Here is a 17020-nt window from a genome sequence, read left to right as displayed (position 1 = left end):
CTATCTCCAACTTGTCCACAGCCTTCATCCTTGCTTTCCTTCCTGCAGAGGGTAAACAGTGGCTTATCAGCCAGCAGTTGGGACGCCCCTCCTTAACCCCATGGGACTGGCCCCGAGACTGTGGCTTCTAGGGCCACCAGCCCCTTCGTCTTCCAGCCCTGACTGTGGAGTTTGCAGCTGACTCTGATTCTCAGTATTCTCTCTAGCGATGTACCACGGCTCCTCCGTCTTGCGAGCTGGCTCCATACTGATGTTCCCCAAACTTGTTACAATTCCTGCTGCCTCCTTGCTAGCTACACAGGCCACCCGGGGGCTGGTTTGGGCATGAGTGTAGAGGACGGGGGTACGCCAGGCCTGGGCCGTCCCAGGCAGGCCCGCTGGACCCTGATGCTGCTCCTGTCCACCGCCGTGTATGGCGCCCATGCCCCGTTGCTGGCACTGTGCCATGTGAACGGCAGAGTGCCCTTCCGGCCCTCCTCGGCCGTGCTGCTGACTGAGCTGACCAAACTACTGCTGTGCGCCTTCTCCCTCTTGGTGGGCTGGCAAGCATGGCCCCGGGGGGCCCCACCATGGCGCCAGGCTGCCCCCTTTGCACTATCAGCCCTACTCTACGGAGCTAACAACAACCTGGTGATCTATCTTCAACGTTACATGGACCCCAGCACCTACCAGGTGCTGAGCAATCTCAAGATTGGAAGCACGGCCCTGTTCTACTGCCTCTGTCTCCAACACCGCCTCTCTGCACGCCAGGGCTTAGCACTGCTGCTGCTGATGGCAGCAGGGGCCTGCTATGCAGCTGGGGGCCTCCAGGACCCTGGGAACACCCTTCCTGGACCCCCTTCAGCAGCTGCTGCTGGCCCCATGCCCCTGCATATCACTCCACTGGGACTGCTGCTTCTCATCTTGTACTGCCTCATCTCGGGCCTGTCGTCCGTGTACACAGAACTGCTTATGAAGCGACAGAGGCTGCCCCTAGCACTTCAGAACCTCTTCCTCTACACTTTCGGTGTGCTCCTGAATCTAGGTCTGCATGCAGGTGGCGGCCCTGGCCCCGGCCTCCTGGAGGGTTTCTCCGGATGGGCAGCGCTTGTGGTGCTGAGCCAGGCACTAAATGGACTGCTCATGTCAGCCGTCATGAAGCACGGCAGCAGCATCACACGCCTGTTTGTTGTGTCCTGCTCACTGGTGGTCAATGCCGTGCTCTCGGCAGCCCTGCTGCGGTTGCAGCTCACTGCTGCCTTCTTCCTGGCCACGCTGCTCATTGGTCTGGCTGTGCGCCTGTATTATGGCAGCCGCTAGCCCCTGACCACCTCCACCCAGACTCCTGACCCTGTGGATTGGGTACCACCATGAGAGCCACCTCCCAGGCCTCCGGACCCTTCCTCAGCCGCCAGCCCTGTAACAAGTGCCTTGTGACAAAAGGGGTGGTGAGAGCAGCTAGGTTAGTCTCTGGAGGTGGGTGAATGAAGGGTTACCCCAGGAGACTTGAAGACTGGGTTTGATTAAAGAAACTTAACTTCCCAGAAGTCCATCCACACTAAGGAATTGGGGAAGCATCAATACCTAGGCCTTAGAAATGACCCCACCCCCAATGGAGGGGGCTCCCTGCCTCATCCTGCATGAATGCAGTTGTTTCAAGTGGGGTATGGGCACCAGTTGGCTTTTCCTTGCCTCCTGTGGTCACCCCAGCAGACCCGTTGCCCCCAGGCCTGGTGCGGGCTACTCCAGCCCAGCTTTGGTACGTGACTCCCCCATTAGAGACATTCAGCCCTCACTGTAATGCAGGAAAGCCCGATTGCCACAGCTTTTATATCGATCACCCAGGCCACTCTTCCAAGCTCCCCCAGCTCCAGCAGCACCTGGAGACAGTGCCCCATGCTCCCTCCACAGTGCTGCTTTCCACACCCATCCAGCCTTTGTTCTGGAAACCCCAGAGAGGGCTGGAGCTTGACTCATCTCAGGGAATGTTGCCCCTGGGCCCTGGCTTAAGGCTACACTCCTGACCTCTCTGCTCACCCCAAGGGCCCTCTCCAAGCCCACTGCCCCCTCTACAGTTCCTAGGAGGTACCATTCTTCTCACTCTGGGTCCTGCCCCTGCCTAGCAGTGTCCCAGCTCTCAACAGTTTAGGGAAGCTCTACACAGAGTGACCTGGAACCAGGCACAGGGAAATTTGGTGTAGCTCAATCAGTGTCTCTATGTAAGCAATAAAGTCTTAATAAAGTGTTCTGGGGTGCAGGTGGTTCCTGCAATTGGCTATGGTAGTCCTGTGTCTTCCGTGTTGCATATCTTCACTCAAACATAATTTTGTGCCCCTAGTGCCCTGAATGTCTTAATGCTAGAGTAACTTACAGACTAGGGGGAAAGACTCTTTTCTCCTAGTTGTTGCCAGGAGCATTATTTCCTTTAGGGCTCCAGGGAATGGAGACTGTTCTCCGTCGTAGAACTCTCCAGATTTCTCTGAAGCACAAACTTGGGCGCTGTGGGGAATTTGGAGGGATTCTTGGGAATAGAAGGTACTGGGCCTGGCAGGACAAACTAGATTTTAGGCTAGAGAACTCATGGGTTCAGTATGGTTTTGATTCTCATTTCCTCTGGTTCCCTCATTGATATTTCTTCCTGTCATCTCTCCTCATGGCCAGAGGAACATGAGGCCCTGCTCCCATGGGAGAATACCTAGTAAACTTAAAAAAATTTTTAAAAGGAAAAAAAAAGTGAGACCTATTGGAGAATCTTAGGAAGTAGGGTAGGGTTTGGGAATCTTTTTTTCTTTTTTCTTGTTCTTTAATAAGCTCTCTAAATGATTCCAATGCACACTGCATCTTGTGAACCGCTATGTGCAATGTAGAACTATGGCCAACCAGGCTTGAATTTGAATTCTGGCTCTGTCACTTATTAGCTGACTGTCCTTGGGCAGTTACTTAACCTCTCCAAGCTTTAGTTGCCTTACCTCTGAAATGGGGGTCAAATGGCACCTATCACTATATAGGGTAGTGGGAGAGGCTAAAATGAAGTTGCGGATATTAGGCGCTTAACAGGGACTGACAGTGAGACCTGATTTAGTAGTAGTGTTAATTATCCATAATGAAGGTTAGCTTGGTTATTGAGTCCCATCTCCCTCTCCTTTCTAGGCCCCTTAAGAATGAAGAGAAAGGAAGCCACCCTTGCAGGATTACCGATCAGATTTCTCCCCAGGGTAGCAATCCGGCAATGACTGGCGTCAGCCTACTCTACTCCCTGCCGAAGCTGCTGGTTCTGGGCTTGGAGCTCCTGGTTCTGCGTGGCCAGGTCGATGTTGTCTTGCAGGACACCAGCCAGCAGGCTTCGGTGGTGATGCTCAGTGGTCATGGCCTGCTCCTCCCACAGCCTTCGCCAGGCTCGGAATACCTGTGCCCAGATTCAGAGATGCCTGTCAGTCAGTCAGCCTTGGAACCACTTCAAGGCCTGCCTTCTGACCTCACTGACCTGCAGCATATGGCGTATCTGAGCTCGGGCAGCCTGCACGTGCAGGTCATAGAGGGCTGCGAGGTCCCGCTCCGCAGTGTCCTGCTCTGCCTGAAGGGCCTCCAGCTGGAGCCTCAGCACTGTCTGCTCCCGGGGCCATCTCTGCCTCTTCTTGGAGGCCTTCAGTGATAATACATAGTCTTTGTTCAGTGCCACCCGTGTGCCAGGCTCTGTTCTAAACACTTCATGTGTGTTATTTCAGTTTATCAAATGAAAACCATATGAGGTAGTTGCCATTTTGGTTTTCCAAATCTGGTAGATAGATTTGGAAACTGTGGATCAGAGAAGTGACCTAACCTTGCCAAATTCACATGGCTAGTGAGGGGCAGAACTGAGATGACACATGCCTTTCAGTGGTTCACTGTCATTCTTAGGGTAAAGTCCAAATCAGAGGCATGGCACACACTGGTCTCTTTAGCCTCTCCTCTGACCTGCACCTGCCAGGGCCCACCAGATGGACAATTTGCAATACCCAGACTACTTTGCCACTGCTTCCCTCTGGACTTTTGCTCATACAGTATTGTCCTCAGAACATATCCCCACAACCCCCATGGACACAAGTTTTGTTTTCTTAATTTGTTCAAACGAGTTATATGTACTCTGCCTCTATGTGATAAGTACAGACTGCCCAAGCAGAGCTCAGTCCCGTGAATTCCTTTGGCTGATTTGGTTTTTTGTCTCAGCTAAATGCCATCGTCTGTGATCCACTCCAGCCTGGGTCCGGCACACCTCTCTGTTCCCGCAAGCCCTTAGCTCCCTGCATCACAGCACTTTAGCCCTGAAAATGGCTTCATCTGTCCCCCACAAAGCTGTGAGGACCAGGAGAGAGGGTATGGCCCACTCTGTTGTGACTGAGGCTGGATCCCAGCGCCCAGCACAGTGCCTGGACCAATTAGAATAAGCCTCAGGTCCCCTACTTGACCCTCCTTACCTCCTCTCCAGCCACCAGGCCTTTGACCTGGTCACCTGCCACCTCCTCCTCCTGTTCCAAATACCTCAGTTCCTCTTGGATCCATATTTCGTGCTGTTCGTGCAGTCTTTTCCTCCGTGCCTGGGCCAAGAAGAACTGCAGGGCCACATCTGGGACCTGCCAGGGCTAGGTGGCATTAGTCTAGGCTCAGCGAGAAGCCCATGTGTGTTCATAGCCTTGGGACTCAGGGTCCAACTTTTCAACAGAACCCCACTACCAGAGCTGCTCCTAGAACGCATCCAGGACCTAACTGGCCTGTAAGAGCCAGGAGCCTGGACAGAGACTTGGAGGTCATAGGGAGAAAGGAGAGGTATTGGCTCTGCTAATAGCTGCCATGGAGGCCTGAAGGATCCTATACCCCTAATGTGACCCAGTAGCAAAATAGCCTTCCCGTGCCCCTCCCTTAGGAATCACATAGGCTTTTGGGTCTTCTTTTTGCCAGAAGCTCCATATTTCTCCCTGATGTTGGGGCAAGGAAGCAGTAGACATATTAACTGGGCTCTTCAACTCCACTCCCCCAACATCTTCCGCTGTTCTGGGGCACATGAGGTATTACCTGTTCCTCAGAGTCCCTAAGAGGATGATTTTGGTGGAGCCCAGTTCCTAGAGATGCTGTTATTCCTACCACTGGAAGAAAACGCAGTTAAGCCCAGTAAAGGTGGAGAAGATACCCAGCTCCACCCCAAGCCCCAAACCCACCTTTGGGCTCTCCCTGGAAGCCTGGGCTGTGGCTTGCTGTTGAATCTATCAGCTGCAAGAATATAGTAGGAGTGAGAATTCCATACCCTTCCTCCCAGGATAGTGTGAGCTGAGCTCAGGGCTTTAAGATCAGGCAGATCGGGGTCCCAGCCCCTCCTCTCCTCAGCTGTGTGACGTCAGGCAGGTGACTAGTCTTTTGAATCCATGTAAAATAGAGCTGATGAAAGTTGCAGAGAGCATGAAATAAGATAAGGCACCCTGGGGCACCTGGGTGGCTCAGTCGTTAAGCGTCTGCCTTCGGCTCAGGTCATGATCCCAGAGTCCTGGGATCGAGTCCCACATTGGGCTCCCTGCTCAGCGGGAAGCCTGCTTCTCCCTCTCCCACTCCCCCTGCCTGTGTTCCTGCTCTCGCTATCTCTCTCTCTGTCAAATAAATAAATAAAATCTTAAAAAAAAAAAAAAGATAAGGCACCCAAAGCACAAGTGGCAGGCACCTCTCAATAACTGGGAGCTTACATGCCTAATTCCCAGAACTCAGGGCTGTAAAAACAAGTCAGTAATTACAAAAAGGGAAGGACCAGGAGGCGGACAGGAGCAGCGTTCCAGCCACACGGTGGCAAATCCTGGAAGACAGTGCCCCCTTCTGCACAGGAGAGGCCATGCATTCTAAACGGATGCAAAAGTACCATATTGAGTCTAAAGACTAGGATATGTTTGCCCCTCTGCTACCTTTGATTATATCAGTGACCCTGAGATACTCAGATCCCTTCTCTGAGCCTCAGTTTGCTCACCTGAAAAATGTAAGCAATGTTGTCTTCTCTGCTTAAAAAAATTCTATGGTTTCCCCTTCAAGATGAAGTCCAAACATCTCAATAAATTTACAAAGCCCTTTATGACCTGACCCCTACTTCACTCTTTAATCCTTCTCTCTTGACTCTTCCTCAAGCTATTCTCCAGCAAAATGAGCTGCTTGCAGTCACCCAAAGAGATCAAGCTCTTACTTATTTCTGAGACTTTGCCTGTTATCTTCCGTGCCTGGAATGTTCTTCACTCATTTTTCCTGGCCACCTCCTTCAGGAATCAACTTCCATGAAACGTTCACTCCTTCTCTTGCCAAGACTAACTTAGACGCCCCATAGAACCCTGTGTTGATAAGGCCTTCAGAGCACTGATCATGGTGTTATAATAGTTTCTTTCCAGAAATTATAAACTCCATGAGGACAGGGATTTCCCAGGGTCTACATAGCACTGTGCCTAACACATAGTGAGAAGTCAATAAATGTCTGGGAATCAATAAATTAGTGAATCAAGGAAGGGCCTCCTCATAGTGCTCTCTAAACAGGAGAAGAAGGCAGACATCAATGGGGCTCCTAAGAGGTTGAACAAGAAGACCTACCTGTAGTTCTGGAAGCCCACAGCCTCAGCTTTTACCTTTTTGAGCATCCGGTTTCCTGGGCGCCGGCTCCAGGCTTTTACCACCTATGGAGAGAGGGTTCAGGGTAGGCTCCAGCCGTTGCTCTCTCAGGCACCTCCAGGCCTCACCTTGCTTACCTGCAATTCTCGCAATGCCCTGCCCAACTGGCTGAGCCCACTGTCTGTCAGGTTGTCTCCAAGGAGGCCTGAACGCAGGCTCTTCAGGCCAGCCCGGCAGGCCCGGGCCTCTGCTACGGCATCCCACAGGGTGGGCCTCACCTGTTTCACCTGCATCCTCCTTTCCTCGGCCCCCAACAGAGCAGCCCAGAGCAAGCTCGGGGAGCCACCTAGTGAGGGGAGATTCAGAGTGAATCACTCCTTCTGGATTCCAAAGCACACTGCCTATAATACTTGTAATTTTTATTAATAGCACTATTTATAAAAATAGCTAATACCTATCACGTGTTTACATGTGCTTGATGGCACTGTGCCAAGGCTTTTCATGGATTCTCTTTTTTTATCCACATAACACTCCAATGGGGCAGCAACTCTAATTTGTCTTACCCCCATATTTCCCAGGTGAAGCAAAATGAAGCTCAGAGAAGTCAAGCAACTTCCTGGTGAGTAGCAGAGCTGACTTAAGTCCAGTTTTGTCTGACATTAAGGCCTGGGCCCTTAATCATGATACCAAACTGGCCAGTGGATAAACACACTTTTATCCTTCACTGCTTTATCCTTGAGGGCATGAACTGCCCTATTTTATCCTCCTCACTCCACAGGGCCTGGCACAGTGAGTGATCTGGGAGCATATTAGCCAAATTAATGTGTGTTCATTAGTTTTGGAGACAGAGAACCAAGCTTTTTATTATTATTATTATTATTATTATTATAGAAAATTTTAAACATATACAAAGTACAGGAAACCCATCTATTTATCACCCAGCTTCAATAATTATCAACTCTTGACCATTCTTGTTTGATCTATACCCTCCACTTGAACTCCCCCACGTCTCTGACATCATACCATTTCACAGAGGCCTGATTTTTAATAAGTGTGTGAAAACAGGCAAGTTCTTTCCCTCCTTTGATCCTCCCTTTCCTCATTTATAAATTAGGCTTCCCTCTCTTCCCTCATCTAACTTAGATGTGTCTCATGGGCTTGTGGTAAGAATAAAAGGCATTAGTGTAAAAATGCTTGGTAAACTGTTGAAAGTCTCTGAAGGGTGAGGGGTTGCTTTTCTATTGGCCCTGCCTCTCCAGACTTTGGCAATCTAGCCATTCTGGGACCTTTCTGAATCCTGGCTCTCCCAGAGGGTTAGGCTTTCTCTGGACTGCGGTTGGGGCTGCAGCTGATTTGGTAAGAGGGTGGGTCAGGCATAAGTCAGATCCCAGAGCTTCCGCCAAGAACCCCCCCACCCCCCCAGGCCACCTTGAGGGTCCAGGCGAAGAAGAAGGCCACTGTAGTTGTTTCCTTCCAGGAGCCGTGAGACAATCCAGGGCAGAGAACCCTCCACCTGCTCACCAATAACCTTACCAGCCAACACCTGCAGCAGGGGGCAGTCTCTACCAGAAGGAGGGAGGAAGAAAGGAAATGTCCACTGGTGGGTAGGGAAAGAAACTGGCCCAAATCACACTCTGATGGGAAGGTTGACTATTTCCAGTAACTTTTGTGCACCACCAGGCAGATTTGCAACCTTGCATAGATCTTTATTTTATTTTATTATTTTTAAAATTACACAATGTATTCTCATAGTACAAAATTTAATTCATCTATCTGATAAGGGACTTGTATCCAGAATATTTAAAGAACTCTTACCCTCAATAATAAAAGACTAATCACCCAGTTTAAAATGGCAAAGCAAGGTGACATCCACAAAAATGGCAGAGGAGGGAACTCTGGGAGTCTGTCTATTACCAGAAACATCTGGCAAAAATGGTCAGAATCAACCTTCCTGGAATTCTGGGGGATAGTCAAAGGTTTACAGCAACCAAGTGAATGCTTCACTGGGAGAAAGCCAACTTAAATATGTTGAGATCTTTGTGGTGTTTTAACTTACTCCAGCCCCAACCTCCTCCCCAGCACAGAGGTGGTCTTGAAGACAAGAGCCCACATTTCTGGTGGGGATACTTGGCTCTGGAGGGACCTGAGCAGATCTTGTTCCCAAAGAATTGTGTTTGTTGTTTTGACTATCTAGGGTTTCCCCCAAAGGACTAACAAAAAGGGCTTCCCTTTGTTTCACTTACCTTGAAACTCTCTCAGGGCAGAACAGCTATGCTAGAGGACAGTCCCTCAAAACATTGCAAGATGAAAGAACGAGCAAAAATAACAGCTGGAGCAAACAACAAATGCATGGAAAGACTGGGAGGAAAAGTTGGGAAGTGAAATTTGGGGGGAATAAGGAAAATTCCCCCACACACTAGAGAACCTAGAAAGCCACACACATGCCCAGGGCAGGATGCATGCTGAGAAAACACCTGAGAAGATCATAAGTTTTCATTTCTGGATGATTTTTCAGCTCAGTGCAAGCAGGAAATGAGGCTAAGGCAGAGCTGTAAATGGACTGGCTAAGCACAGAAGGACTGACCCAACACAGAGCCAATCTACGGAATGCTGGAGATTTTTTTCTTTTTTCTTTTCTTTCTCTTTTCTTCCTTTAGAAAAAAAAGGGGGGGGTTGGCCCCAGCAGTTTAAATAATTCAATGTCAGGTCACTAGCTAACCACCGAGATAATGGAGACTTCAGTGACCACAAAGAAAACAGTTTTTGCAAAAATTTTTTGAAACCGTAACTAAGCAAGCAGATAGCTGTAGCCCACAACAAGCAACAATGCCAACCTAGAGAGGATGGAGAATTTGGTTTTCAGAGTTATCACATTATCATACCAAAAATGTCAGAGCATTAAGGAAAAGAAATGGAGACTTAAGAGACCAGCACAATAAATAATATAATCTTTATAAAAATAAAAATTCTCAAATTGGTCAGTTTCCAACCATAAAGATATCAAGCATGCAAATAAACAAGAACGTATGGCCCACAGGAGAAAAAAAAATTTAACAGAAACTTCCCTAAGCAAGTACAGACATTGGATTCACTACACAAAGACTTTAATTCAACTATCTTAAATATGCTCAGAAAACTAAAAGAAATCAAGAAAGTGATGCCTCAATGAATAGAAAATATCTATAGAAGCATAGAAATTATAAAAAGGAACCAAGTAGGGGACGCCTGGGTGGCTCAGTCGGTTAAGCGTCTGCCTTCGGCTCAGGTCATGATCCCAGGGTCCTGGGATCGAGTCCCGCATCAGGCTCCCTGCTCCGCAGGGAGCTTGCTTCTCCCTCTGCCTCTGTCTCTCTCTCTGTCTCTCATGAATAAATAAATAAAATCTTAAAAAAAAAAAAAGGAACCAAGTAGGGGTGCCTGGGTGGCTCAGTCGTTAAGCGTCTGCCTTCGACTCAGGTCATGATCCCAGGGTCCTGCGATCGAGCCCCGCATTGCGCTCCCTGCTCAGCGGGAAGCCTGCTTCTCCCTCTCCCACTCCCCCTGCTTGTGTTCCCTCTCTCGCTATGTCTCTCTGTGTCAAATAAATAAAATCTTAAAAAAAAAAAAGGAACCAAGTAGAGGGGCACCTGGCTGGCTCAGTTGGTGTAGCATGAGGCTCTTGATCTCAGGGTCATGAGTTCAAGCCCCATGGCAGGTGTAAAGCTTACTTAAAATAGAATAAAATAAAATAAAATAGGAACCAAGTAGAAATTCCAGAGCTGAAAAGTACAGTAACTGAATTCATAAATTCCCGAGAGGGCAGATTTGAGCAGGCACAAGAAAGAACCTCAGCAAAGTTGAAAATAAGTCAAATAGAATTATGCAGTCCGAGGAGCAGAAAGAAAAAAGAATGAAGGAAAATGAGCCTAAGGGACCGGTGGATGCATCAGGTGTATAAACATACGCAGAATGGGCATCTTAGAGGGAAAAGAGAGAGAAAAGGGGGCAGAAAGATTATTTGAAGAAATAATACTCAAAAATTCCCCCAAAGTATATGAAAGACATTAATCTATACATCCAAGAAGCTCAACAAATTCCAAGAAAGATAAGCTCAAAGAGATCCATGCCAAGACACATTATAATCAAACTGTCAAAAGCTAAAGAGAGAATCTTGAAAATAGCATAGGAGAAGCAACTTGTTATGTACAAGTGATACTTCATAAGATGAGTTTCTCATCAGAAATTATGGAGGCCAGGAGTGCCTGGGTGGCTCAGTCGGTTAAGCATCTGCCTTCAGCTCAGGTCATGATCCCAGGGTCCTGGGATAGAGCCCTGCATTGGGCTCCTTGCTCAGTAGGGAGCCTGCTTCTCCCTCTCCCTCTGCCTGCCACTCCCCCTGCTTGTGCTCTCTCTCTCTCGTTCGCTCTTTCTCTCTTAAGTAAATAAATAAAATCTTAAAAAAAAAAAAAGAAATTATGGAGGCCAGAAGTCAGTGAGATGACATACTTAAAGTGCTGTAAGAAAAAGCCTGTCAAGAATGGGAGAAGATATTTGCAAATGACATATCAGATAAAGGGCTGGTATCAAAATCTACAAAGAACTTATCAAACTCATCACCCAAAAAACAAATAATCCAATCAAGAAATGGGCAGAAGGCATGAACAGACACTTCTGCAAAGAAGACATCCAAATGGTCAACAGACACTGAAAAAGTGTTCAACATCACTTGGCATCAGGGAAATACAAATCAAAACCTCAGTGAGATACCACCTCACACCAGTCAGAATGGCTAAAATTAACAAGTCAGGAAATGACAGATGTTGGTGAGGATGCGGAGAAAGGGGAACCCTCCCACACTGTTGGTGGGAGTGCAAGCTGGCGCAGCCACTCTGGAAAACAGTAAGGAGGTTCCTCAAAAAGTTGAAAATAGAGCTACCCACGACCCAGCAATTGCACTACTGGGTATTTACCCCAAAGACACAAATGTAGTGATCTGAAGGGGCACCTGTCCCCCAATGTGTAGAGCAGCAATGTCCACAATAGCCAAACTATGGAAAGAGCCAAGATGTCCATCAACAGATGAATGGATAAAGAAGATGTGATGTATGTATGTAGGTATATATATACACAATGAAATATTATGCAGCCATCAAAAAACGAAATCTTGTCATTTGCAATGACATGGATGGAACTAGAGGGTATTATGCTGAGCAAAATAAGTCAATCAGAGAAAGACAATTATCATATGAGCTCACTGATATGAGAAATTTGAGAAACAAGACAGAGGATCATAGGGGAAGGGAGGGGAAAATGAAACAAGATGAAACCAGAGAGGGAGACAAACCATAAGAGACTCTTAATCTCAGGAAATAAACTGAGGGTTTCTGGGATGGAGGGGGGTGGGAGGGATGGGGTGGCTGGGTGATGGACATTGGGGAGGGTATGTGCTATGGTGAGCACTGTGAATTGTGTAAAACTGATGAATCACAGACTGTACCCCTGAAACAAATAATATACTATATGTTAATAAAAGAAAAAAAAAGAAAAGAAAAAGCCTGTCAACTAAGAATTCTATATCTGGGAAAATTATCCTTTAAGAATGTGGGAGAAATTAAGGTATTCCTAGATTAGTAAAAGCTGATGGAATTCATTGTGAATAGACCTGCCTTATAAGAAATGCTAAAGGAAAGAGTCATTTACCATGTCAGAGGTGAGGAAAGGAGACTCTGGGGCTGGCCTGGGTCTCTGCATCCATATTTCAGAACCCCACCCCCAACCACCACTCCCCAAAGCAGTCAGAAGACTCCATCAGACTTACAGGGCTCTGGGGAGCTTCAGGATCCTCAAGGCCCCTCGCCACATGCCCTGGATCCCAGGCTCCTCAGAAGGATCAGGCCCTGGGCAGGACATGGTGACAGTGAGCAGAGAGCAGGCCCTGTGGAGGAGAGGGTAAGATCAGGCCAAACACCTAAGGGATGGGGGTGGGAGGTGACAGGTGCCCTCCCATCCTCACCTGCCTTCATCCCCTGCAGCCTGCAAGTACAGCTCCAAGGCAGCTCTTGAGTCAGACACCTCCACCTCACTGGCATTTTCCACCACCCTGGAAGAAGGGGAGGCTGAGCTCAACTCTCAAGGGTTGAGCACCAGGGTTCTGCCCAGCCCCCCAGAATCTCTTCATGGGGAGTCCATTTGCGATCCCAAGAGCCTGTAAGAATCATCCCCAAGGTTCCAACCTCAGTACATCCCCTAAAAGGCTCTCATCTTCATGATCTCTTTTTCCCTCCTGTCATCTGCCCAGTGAGGGAAATAAGCTAGCTGGGATTTCTCCCATTTTACAGATGGAGAAACTGAAGTTCTGCTCAGTGAGATGCTCAAATCTCCCAGGATGATAATGACTGAGTTGAAGAGGCATAGACGGGTAGGGTAAGAAGAGTGAGAGGGTTGGGGATGTGGGATGCAGGGAAGAGGATGAGAGGGCGTGATAAGCATGATCCCAAGTGCATGGCAGTGGAGAGAAACCTCCAAGGGCTGGGTTTGGGGGTGTCAGCCCTGCTTTAAGACAAGCACCCTCAGATCGCATTGGGCCCTGGACACTCACAAGCCTAGGGGGGACACATCTAGCATTGACAGTTTCTCCGCCCCTGGAGAGAGCATGTCCCGAGTCCTCCCACTGGGGCTGAGCTGGAATCACACAAGCACAACACCGGTTACAAATAGAGCCTTTCCCAGACTTCAGCTCACACGATCCTCCCACTGGGGCCCTGTGGGCCAACCAGGGCACCAAAATTCAGCCATTTGAGGCAGGAAAAAGGAGGCCTCAGAGAGGCAAGCCCACGCTGGTGAGCAGCTGAATGAGGCTGGACTCAAGCTTTTCTGGCTGCTCATAAGCCTCAGGCATTTTCTGCAGCACTGCCAGGGCCTTGGCTCCCAGGTCTCCCCTCCCTGCAAGGTCTCACCTGCACCAGGCTAAGGGTAATAAGCACAGGATCAGGGTCCCCGTGGGGCAGAGCTTCCTCAAACAGCATCTGCAACAGCTAAAGTGGAGAAAGGGGTTCAGTAGGGATGCAGAAAGGATGAATCCGCATTTCAACATTTCCTGAGGGTGCAGTTCTGCACCCAGTTCTGTGCTAGGGGCACAGTGTCCAGGACAGAAACAGCCCCGGCCCTCACAGTTCACAGAGAGCCAGTCAAATGAGTAGACGTTTTCAGTGAGACCTGCTGTTTCCTATATGACATGTTTCTGAAGCTGCTATTTTGATTTGGGGGGCATTTTCATGAAACCCTAAAAACAAAACTGTCAAGTTTATTATCAGTATTATGAAAAACTGTGAAGATTAGACCCCCTGGATATTTGATCTTTGCACACCACCCCTCCCTGACCTTCACCCCCATGGACCCCAGCCTCCAACCTTCCCCAGCCTCTTAATCACTGCCTAGATTGGTCCTGGCAAAACATTCTGTATGGACTGCAGTGCACTGTAGGAACCCCAAGGAGGGGAACCTAATCCAGCTAGGAAGGGGAAGGCAAGTTTCTCAAAGGTATCCGGGAGCCTTGTGAGACCTATGCCCGGTGGCTCCTCTGGGACTCACCTGAGGTACGAGCCGGGGTGTCTCTGCTTCCCGACCCTGAAGCAGTAGGGCTACACTGTACCCTTGGGCCACCAAGCCTAGTGTGGACTGGACTCGTGCTAGCATCTCCTGCTCAGCCTCCTGCAGGGGACACAGAGACATCTCCTGATCTCAGGTGCCCTGACCCAGTCTGTCCGAGCAAAGGACTTGGGAAGCACTCAGCGCTCCAGGATCCAGGAGCCTGAGGGCTCCCATGCTCCTCTCATCTCCCTACAACCCCCCTACCTGAGCAGCATCAGAGCCCAGGACTCTGTCAAAGGTGATGCATTGTTCCTGTGGGGAGGGCTAGGCTCAGCATTGTCATTCCCATCTTCCCCAGCCCTCACCCGCACCCCATCCCATTTTTACCTGAGTGTCTAGAGTACCTGGCTGAAGCAGGCAGATGCTCTTGGGCCCCTCCAGAAGGAGTGTGGGGCAACAGGTCTCCTCAGGGCCTAAGAAAGATGGGCTATATATCAACTCTCATGGGGGAAACTGCCAGGACCCCTAGGTCCTGCTCTCAACTTTGGCCTCAGTTTCCTAACCTAGAGTACTACGCACAGGATCAGAGCCCCTGAGAAGCAGAGCTTCCTCAAACAGCATCTGCAGCAGCTAAAGCCGTAAAATGACCTCCTCCTTCCCCTCTCCCAAGGGGGTCCCCCAGGCTGCACTCTCTCTAAGAATGAATGTGTAAGGACTTCTTACCTGATCCTCTGCCTCCCTCTACTTCTACTTCCACCACTACAGTCAGCCTGGCCGGGGGGGTTGCCCGTGAGGGCTGGGGTCACTGAGCTGTCCTGGCCCAAACCAGCCCCTGTGCTTGCCGCCTCTCCACACGCCATGGCTTTCATGCCTCTCAGATTCCCCTCAATAATTCATCTCCTCGATCTGAGGGCTCTGGAGAGGGCCTCTAAATAACAACTTATCAAAGGAGGTGGCAGTCCCCTCTTTTCTTTCTTCTCTTTTCTTTCTTCTTTTCTTTCTTTCTTCCTTCCTTCTTTCCTTTCTTTCTTCCTTCCTTCCTTCCTTCCTTCCTCCTTCCTTCCTTCCTTCCTTCCTTCCTTCCTTCCTTCCTTCCTTCCTTCCTTTCTTTCTTTCTTTCTTTCTTCTTTCTTTCTTCCTTCCTTTCAGTGAGTATAAGCGATAGAAGTTTATTAAGCAAGTATACAGAAAAAGCTCTCAGGAGTGAGGGTCCTGACAGGGTTAACCTCTTTCTTTTTCTTAAAATATTTTATTTATTTATTTAAGAGAGAGTGCGCGCGCAGGCACACAAGTAGGGAACGGGCAGAGGGAGAGGGATGAGCAGACTCCCCACTGAGCAGGGAGCCCAGCCAGACCCCAAGATCATGACCTGAGCCAAAGTCAGACACTCAGGTGCCCCAACAGTCCCCTCTTTTCTGAGTCAGAACATTGCATTGGATTCTTTTTTCCTCTTTTGAAAAATGTCAAACACATACAACTGTAGAGAGAATAGTATGATGATCCTCCAAGCAACCAACTTCAGCAATTATCAACCTATGGTCAGTCTTATCTCTTCTGTTCTCCTCCCCATTCCATAGCAAATCCCAGACATCTTATGCATCGTCTATAGCTATTTCAGCTTATATTTATAGAAGATAACTACCGCTTTAAAAAAAAATGATGGCTTAATTTGGTGAGGATGCAGAGAAAGGGGAATGCCCTTACACTGTTGGTGGGAATGCAAACTGGTGCAGCCACTCTGGAAAACAGTATGGAGATTCCTCAAAAAGTTAAAAATAGAGCTACCCTATGATCCAGCAATTTATCCAAAGGATACAAACATAGGTATTCAAGGGGACACGTGCACCCCTATGTTTATAGGAGCAATGTCCACAATAGCCACGATGTTTATAGGAGCAATGTCCACAATATGGAAAGAGCCCAGATGTCTACTGACATATGAATGGATAAAGAAGATGTGATACACACACACACACACACACACACACACACACAATGGAGTGTTACTCAGCTCTCAAAAAGAATGAAATCTTGTCATTTGCAATGATGTGGATAGAACTAGAGGATATTAAGCTAAGTGGAATAAGTCAGATTAAGACAAATATCAAATGATTTCTCTCATGTGGAGTTTAAGAAACAAAACAGATGAACATAGGGGAAGGGAGGGAAAAATAAGATAAAAACAGAGAGGGAGGCAAACCATAAAAGACTCTTAACTATAGGAAACAAACTGAGGATTGCTGAAGGGGAGGTGGGTGGGAGCCAGGGTAACTGGGTGATGGGCATTAGGGAGGGCATTTGGTGTAATGAGCACTGCGTGTTATATGCAACTGATGAATCACTAAATTCTACCCCTGAAACTAATAATACATTGTATGTTAACTAAATTGAATTTAAATTTAAAAATTTTTAAATAATAGCTTATCAAGATATAATCCATATACCATATATTTTACCCATTTAAAGTATATATTTCAATGGCTTTTACTATCACCATTTTAGAGCATTTCCATCACTTTATAAAGAAACTTGGTTTCCTTTATTATCACCTCCCTAACCCCACCCTACTACAATCACTAAACAACCATTAATCTATTTTCTGTCTCCATAGATTTGGCTATTCTGGACTTTTCATATAAGAGGAATCACAGTCTGTGTTCTTTTTGTGAATGGCTTCTTTCACTTGACATAATGTTTTCAAGGTTCATCCATGCTGTAGCATGCATCAGGACTTCTTTCCTTTCTATGACTGAATGATTTTCTTTCCCCCCACCACCTTCCTCGTCCCCTCCCCCTCCTCTCCCTCCTCCCCCACTGAATGAATGCTTTTCCACATAGAGGTGAAATGACTTCTGTCACCAACTAT

General features: G+C 48.1%; 3 protein-coding genes across 4 annotated transcripts; 1 reads left to right on the top strand and 2 right to left on the bottom strand.

The window, feature by feature from the left end:
- Positions 1-169: 169 nt before the first annotated feature.
- SLC35A4 (solute carrier family 35 member A4) lies at positions 170-2255 on the top strand. The gene has a single exon (XM_006731454.3). It carries the CDS (start codon positions 325-327, stop codon positions 1297-1299), a length of 975 nt encoding a protein of 324 aa, XP_006731517.2. The 5' UTR covers positions 170-324; the 3' UTR covers positions 1300-2255.
- Positions 1775-6347, bottom strand: LOC145722436 (uncharacterized). Its single transcript, XM_081825608.1, has 5 exons — positions 6296-6347; positions 5029-5099; positions 4434-4598; positions 3464-3622; positions 1775-3385 (listed from the first exon to the last, which is right to left on the bottom strand). The coding sequence occupies exons 1-5, from the start codon at positions 6345-6347 to the stop codon at positions 3224-3226; spliced, it is 609 nt and encodes a 202-aa protein (XP_081681734.1). The 3' UTR covers positions 1775-3223.
- Positions 4592-16516, bottom strand: LOC145722452 (uncharacterized). 2 transcript variants are annotated; one of them, XM_081825734.1, is made up of 8 exons: positions 14542-16516; positions 13521-13598; positions 13163-13245; positions 12578-12664; positions 12383-12499; positions 8014-8147; positions 6723-6931; positions 4592-6650 (listed from the first exon to the last, which is right to left on the bottom strand). In XM_081825734.1, exons 2-8 carry the CDS (start codon positions 13587-13589, stop codon positions 6564-6566), a joined length of 786 nt encoding a protein of 261 aa, XP_081681860.1. In that variant the 5' UTR covers positions 13590-13598; positions 14542-16516; the 3' UTR covers positions 4592-6563. The 2 variants fall into 2 exon arrangements, with proteins under 2 accessions (XP_081681860.1, XP_081681861.1); XM_081825735.1 differs by lacking the exons at positions 13163-13245; positions 14542-16516 and having other exon boundaries at positions 13521-13914.
- Positions 16517-17020: the final 504 nt, after the last annotated feature.

The sequence above is a fragment of the Leptonychotes weddellii genome, chromosome 7 (assembly GCF_054177405.1).
Source record: "Leptonychotes weddellii isolate Sample4059 chromosome 7, ASM5417740v2, whole genome shotgun sequence".
Classification (NCBI taxonomy): Eukaryota; Metazoa; Chordata; class Mammalia; order Carnivora; family Phocidae; genus Leptonychotes; species Leptonychotes weddellii.
Note: the sequence above shows the minus strand (reverse complement) of the source record. Positions and strands in the feature narration are given on the sequence as shown.

Coding starts and splice junctions, on each gene's coding strand:
- LOC145722436 (XM_081825608.1), bottom strand. CDS start 6,347: ATGATCAGTGCTCTGAAGGCCTTATCAACACAGGGTTCTATGGGGCGT. Junction 5,100..6,295: donor GGGTTCTATGGGGCGTCTAA/GTTAGTCTTGGC, acceptor GTTTTCTTCCAG/TGGTAGGAATAACAGCATCT. Junction 4,599..5,028: donor TTAGGGACTCTGAGGAACAG/GTAATACCTCAT, acceptor AATGCCACCTAG/CCCTGGCAGGTCCCAGATGT.
- SLC35A4 (XM_006731454.3), top strand. CDS start 325: ATGAGTGTAGAGGACGGGGGTACGCCAGGCCTGGGCCGTCCCAGGCAG.
- LOC145722452 (XM_081825734.1), bottom strand. CDS start 13,589: ATGCTGTTTGAGGAAGCTCTGCCCCACGGGGACCCTGATCCTGTGCTT. Junction 13,246..13,520: donor TTACCCTTAGCCTGGTGCAG/GTGAGACCTTGC, acceptor GTGTGATTCCAG/CTCAGCCCCAGTGGGAGGAC. Junction 12,665..13,162: donor GATGTGTCCCCCCTAGGCTT/GTGAGTGTCCAG, acceptor CCCTTCTTCCAG/GGTGGTGGAAAATGCCAGTG.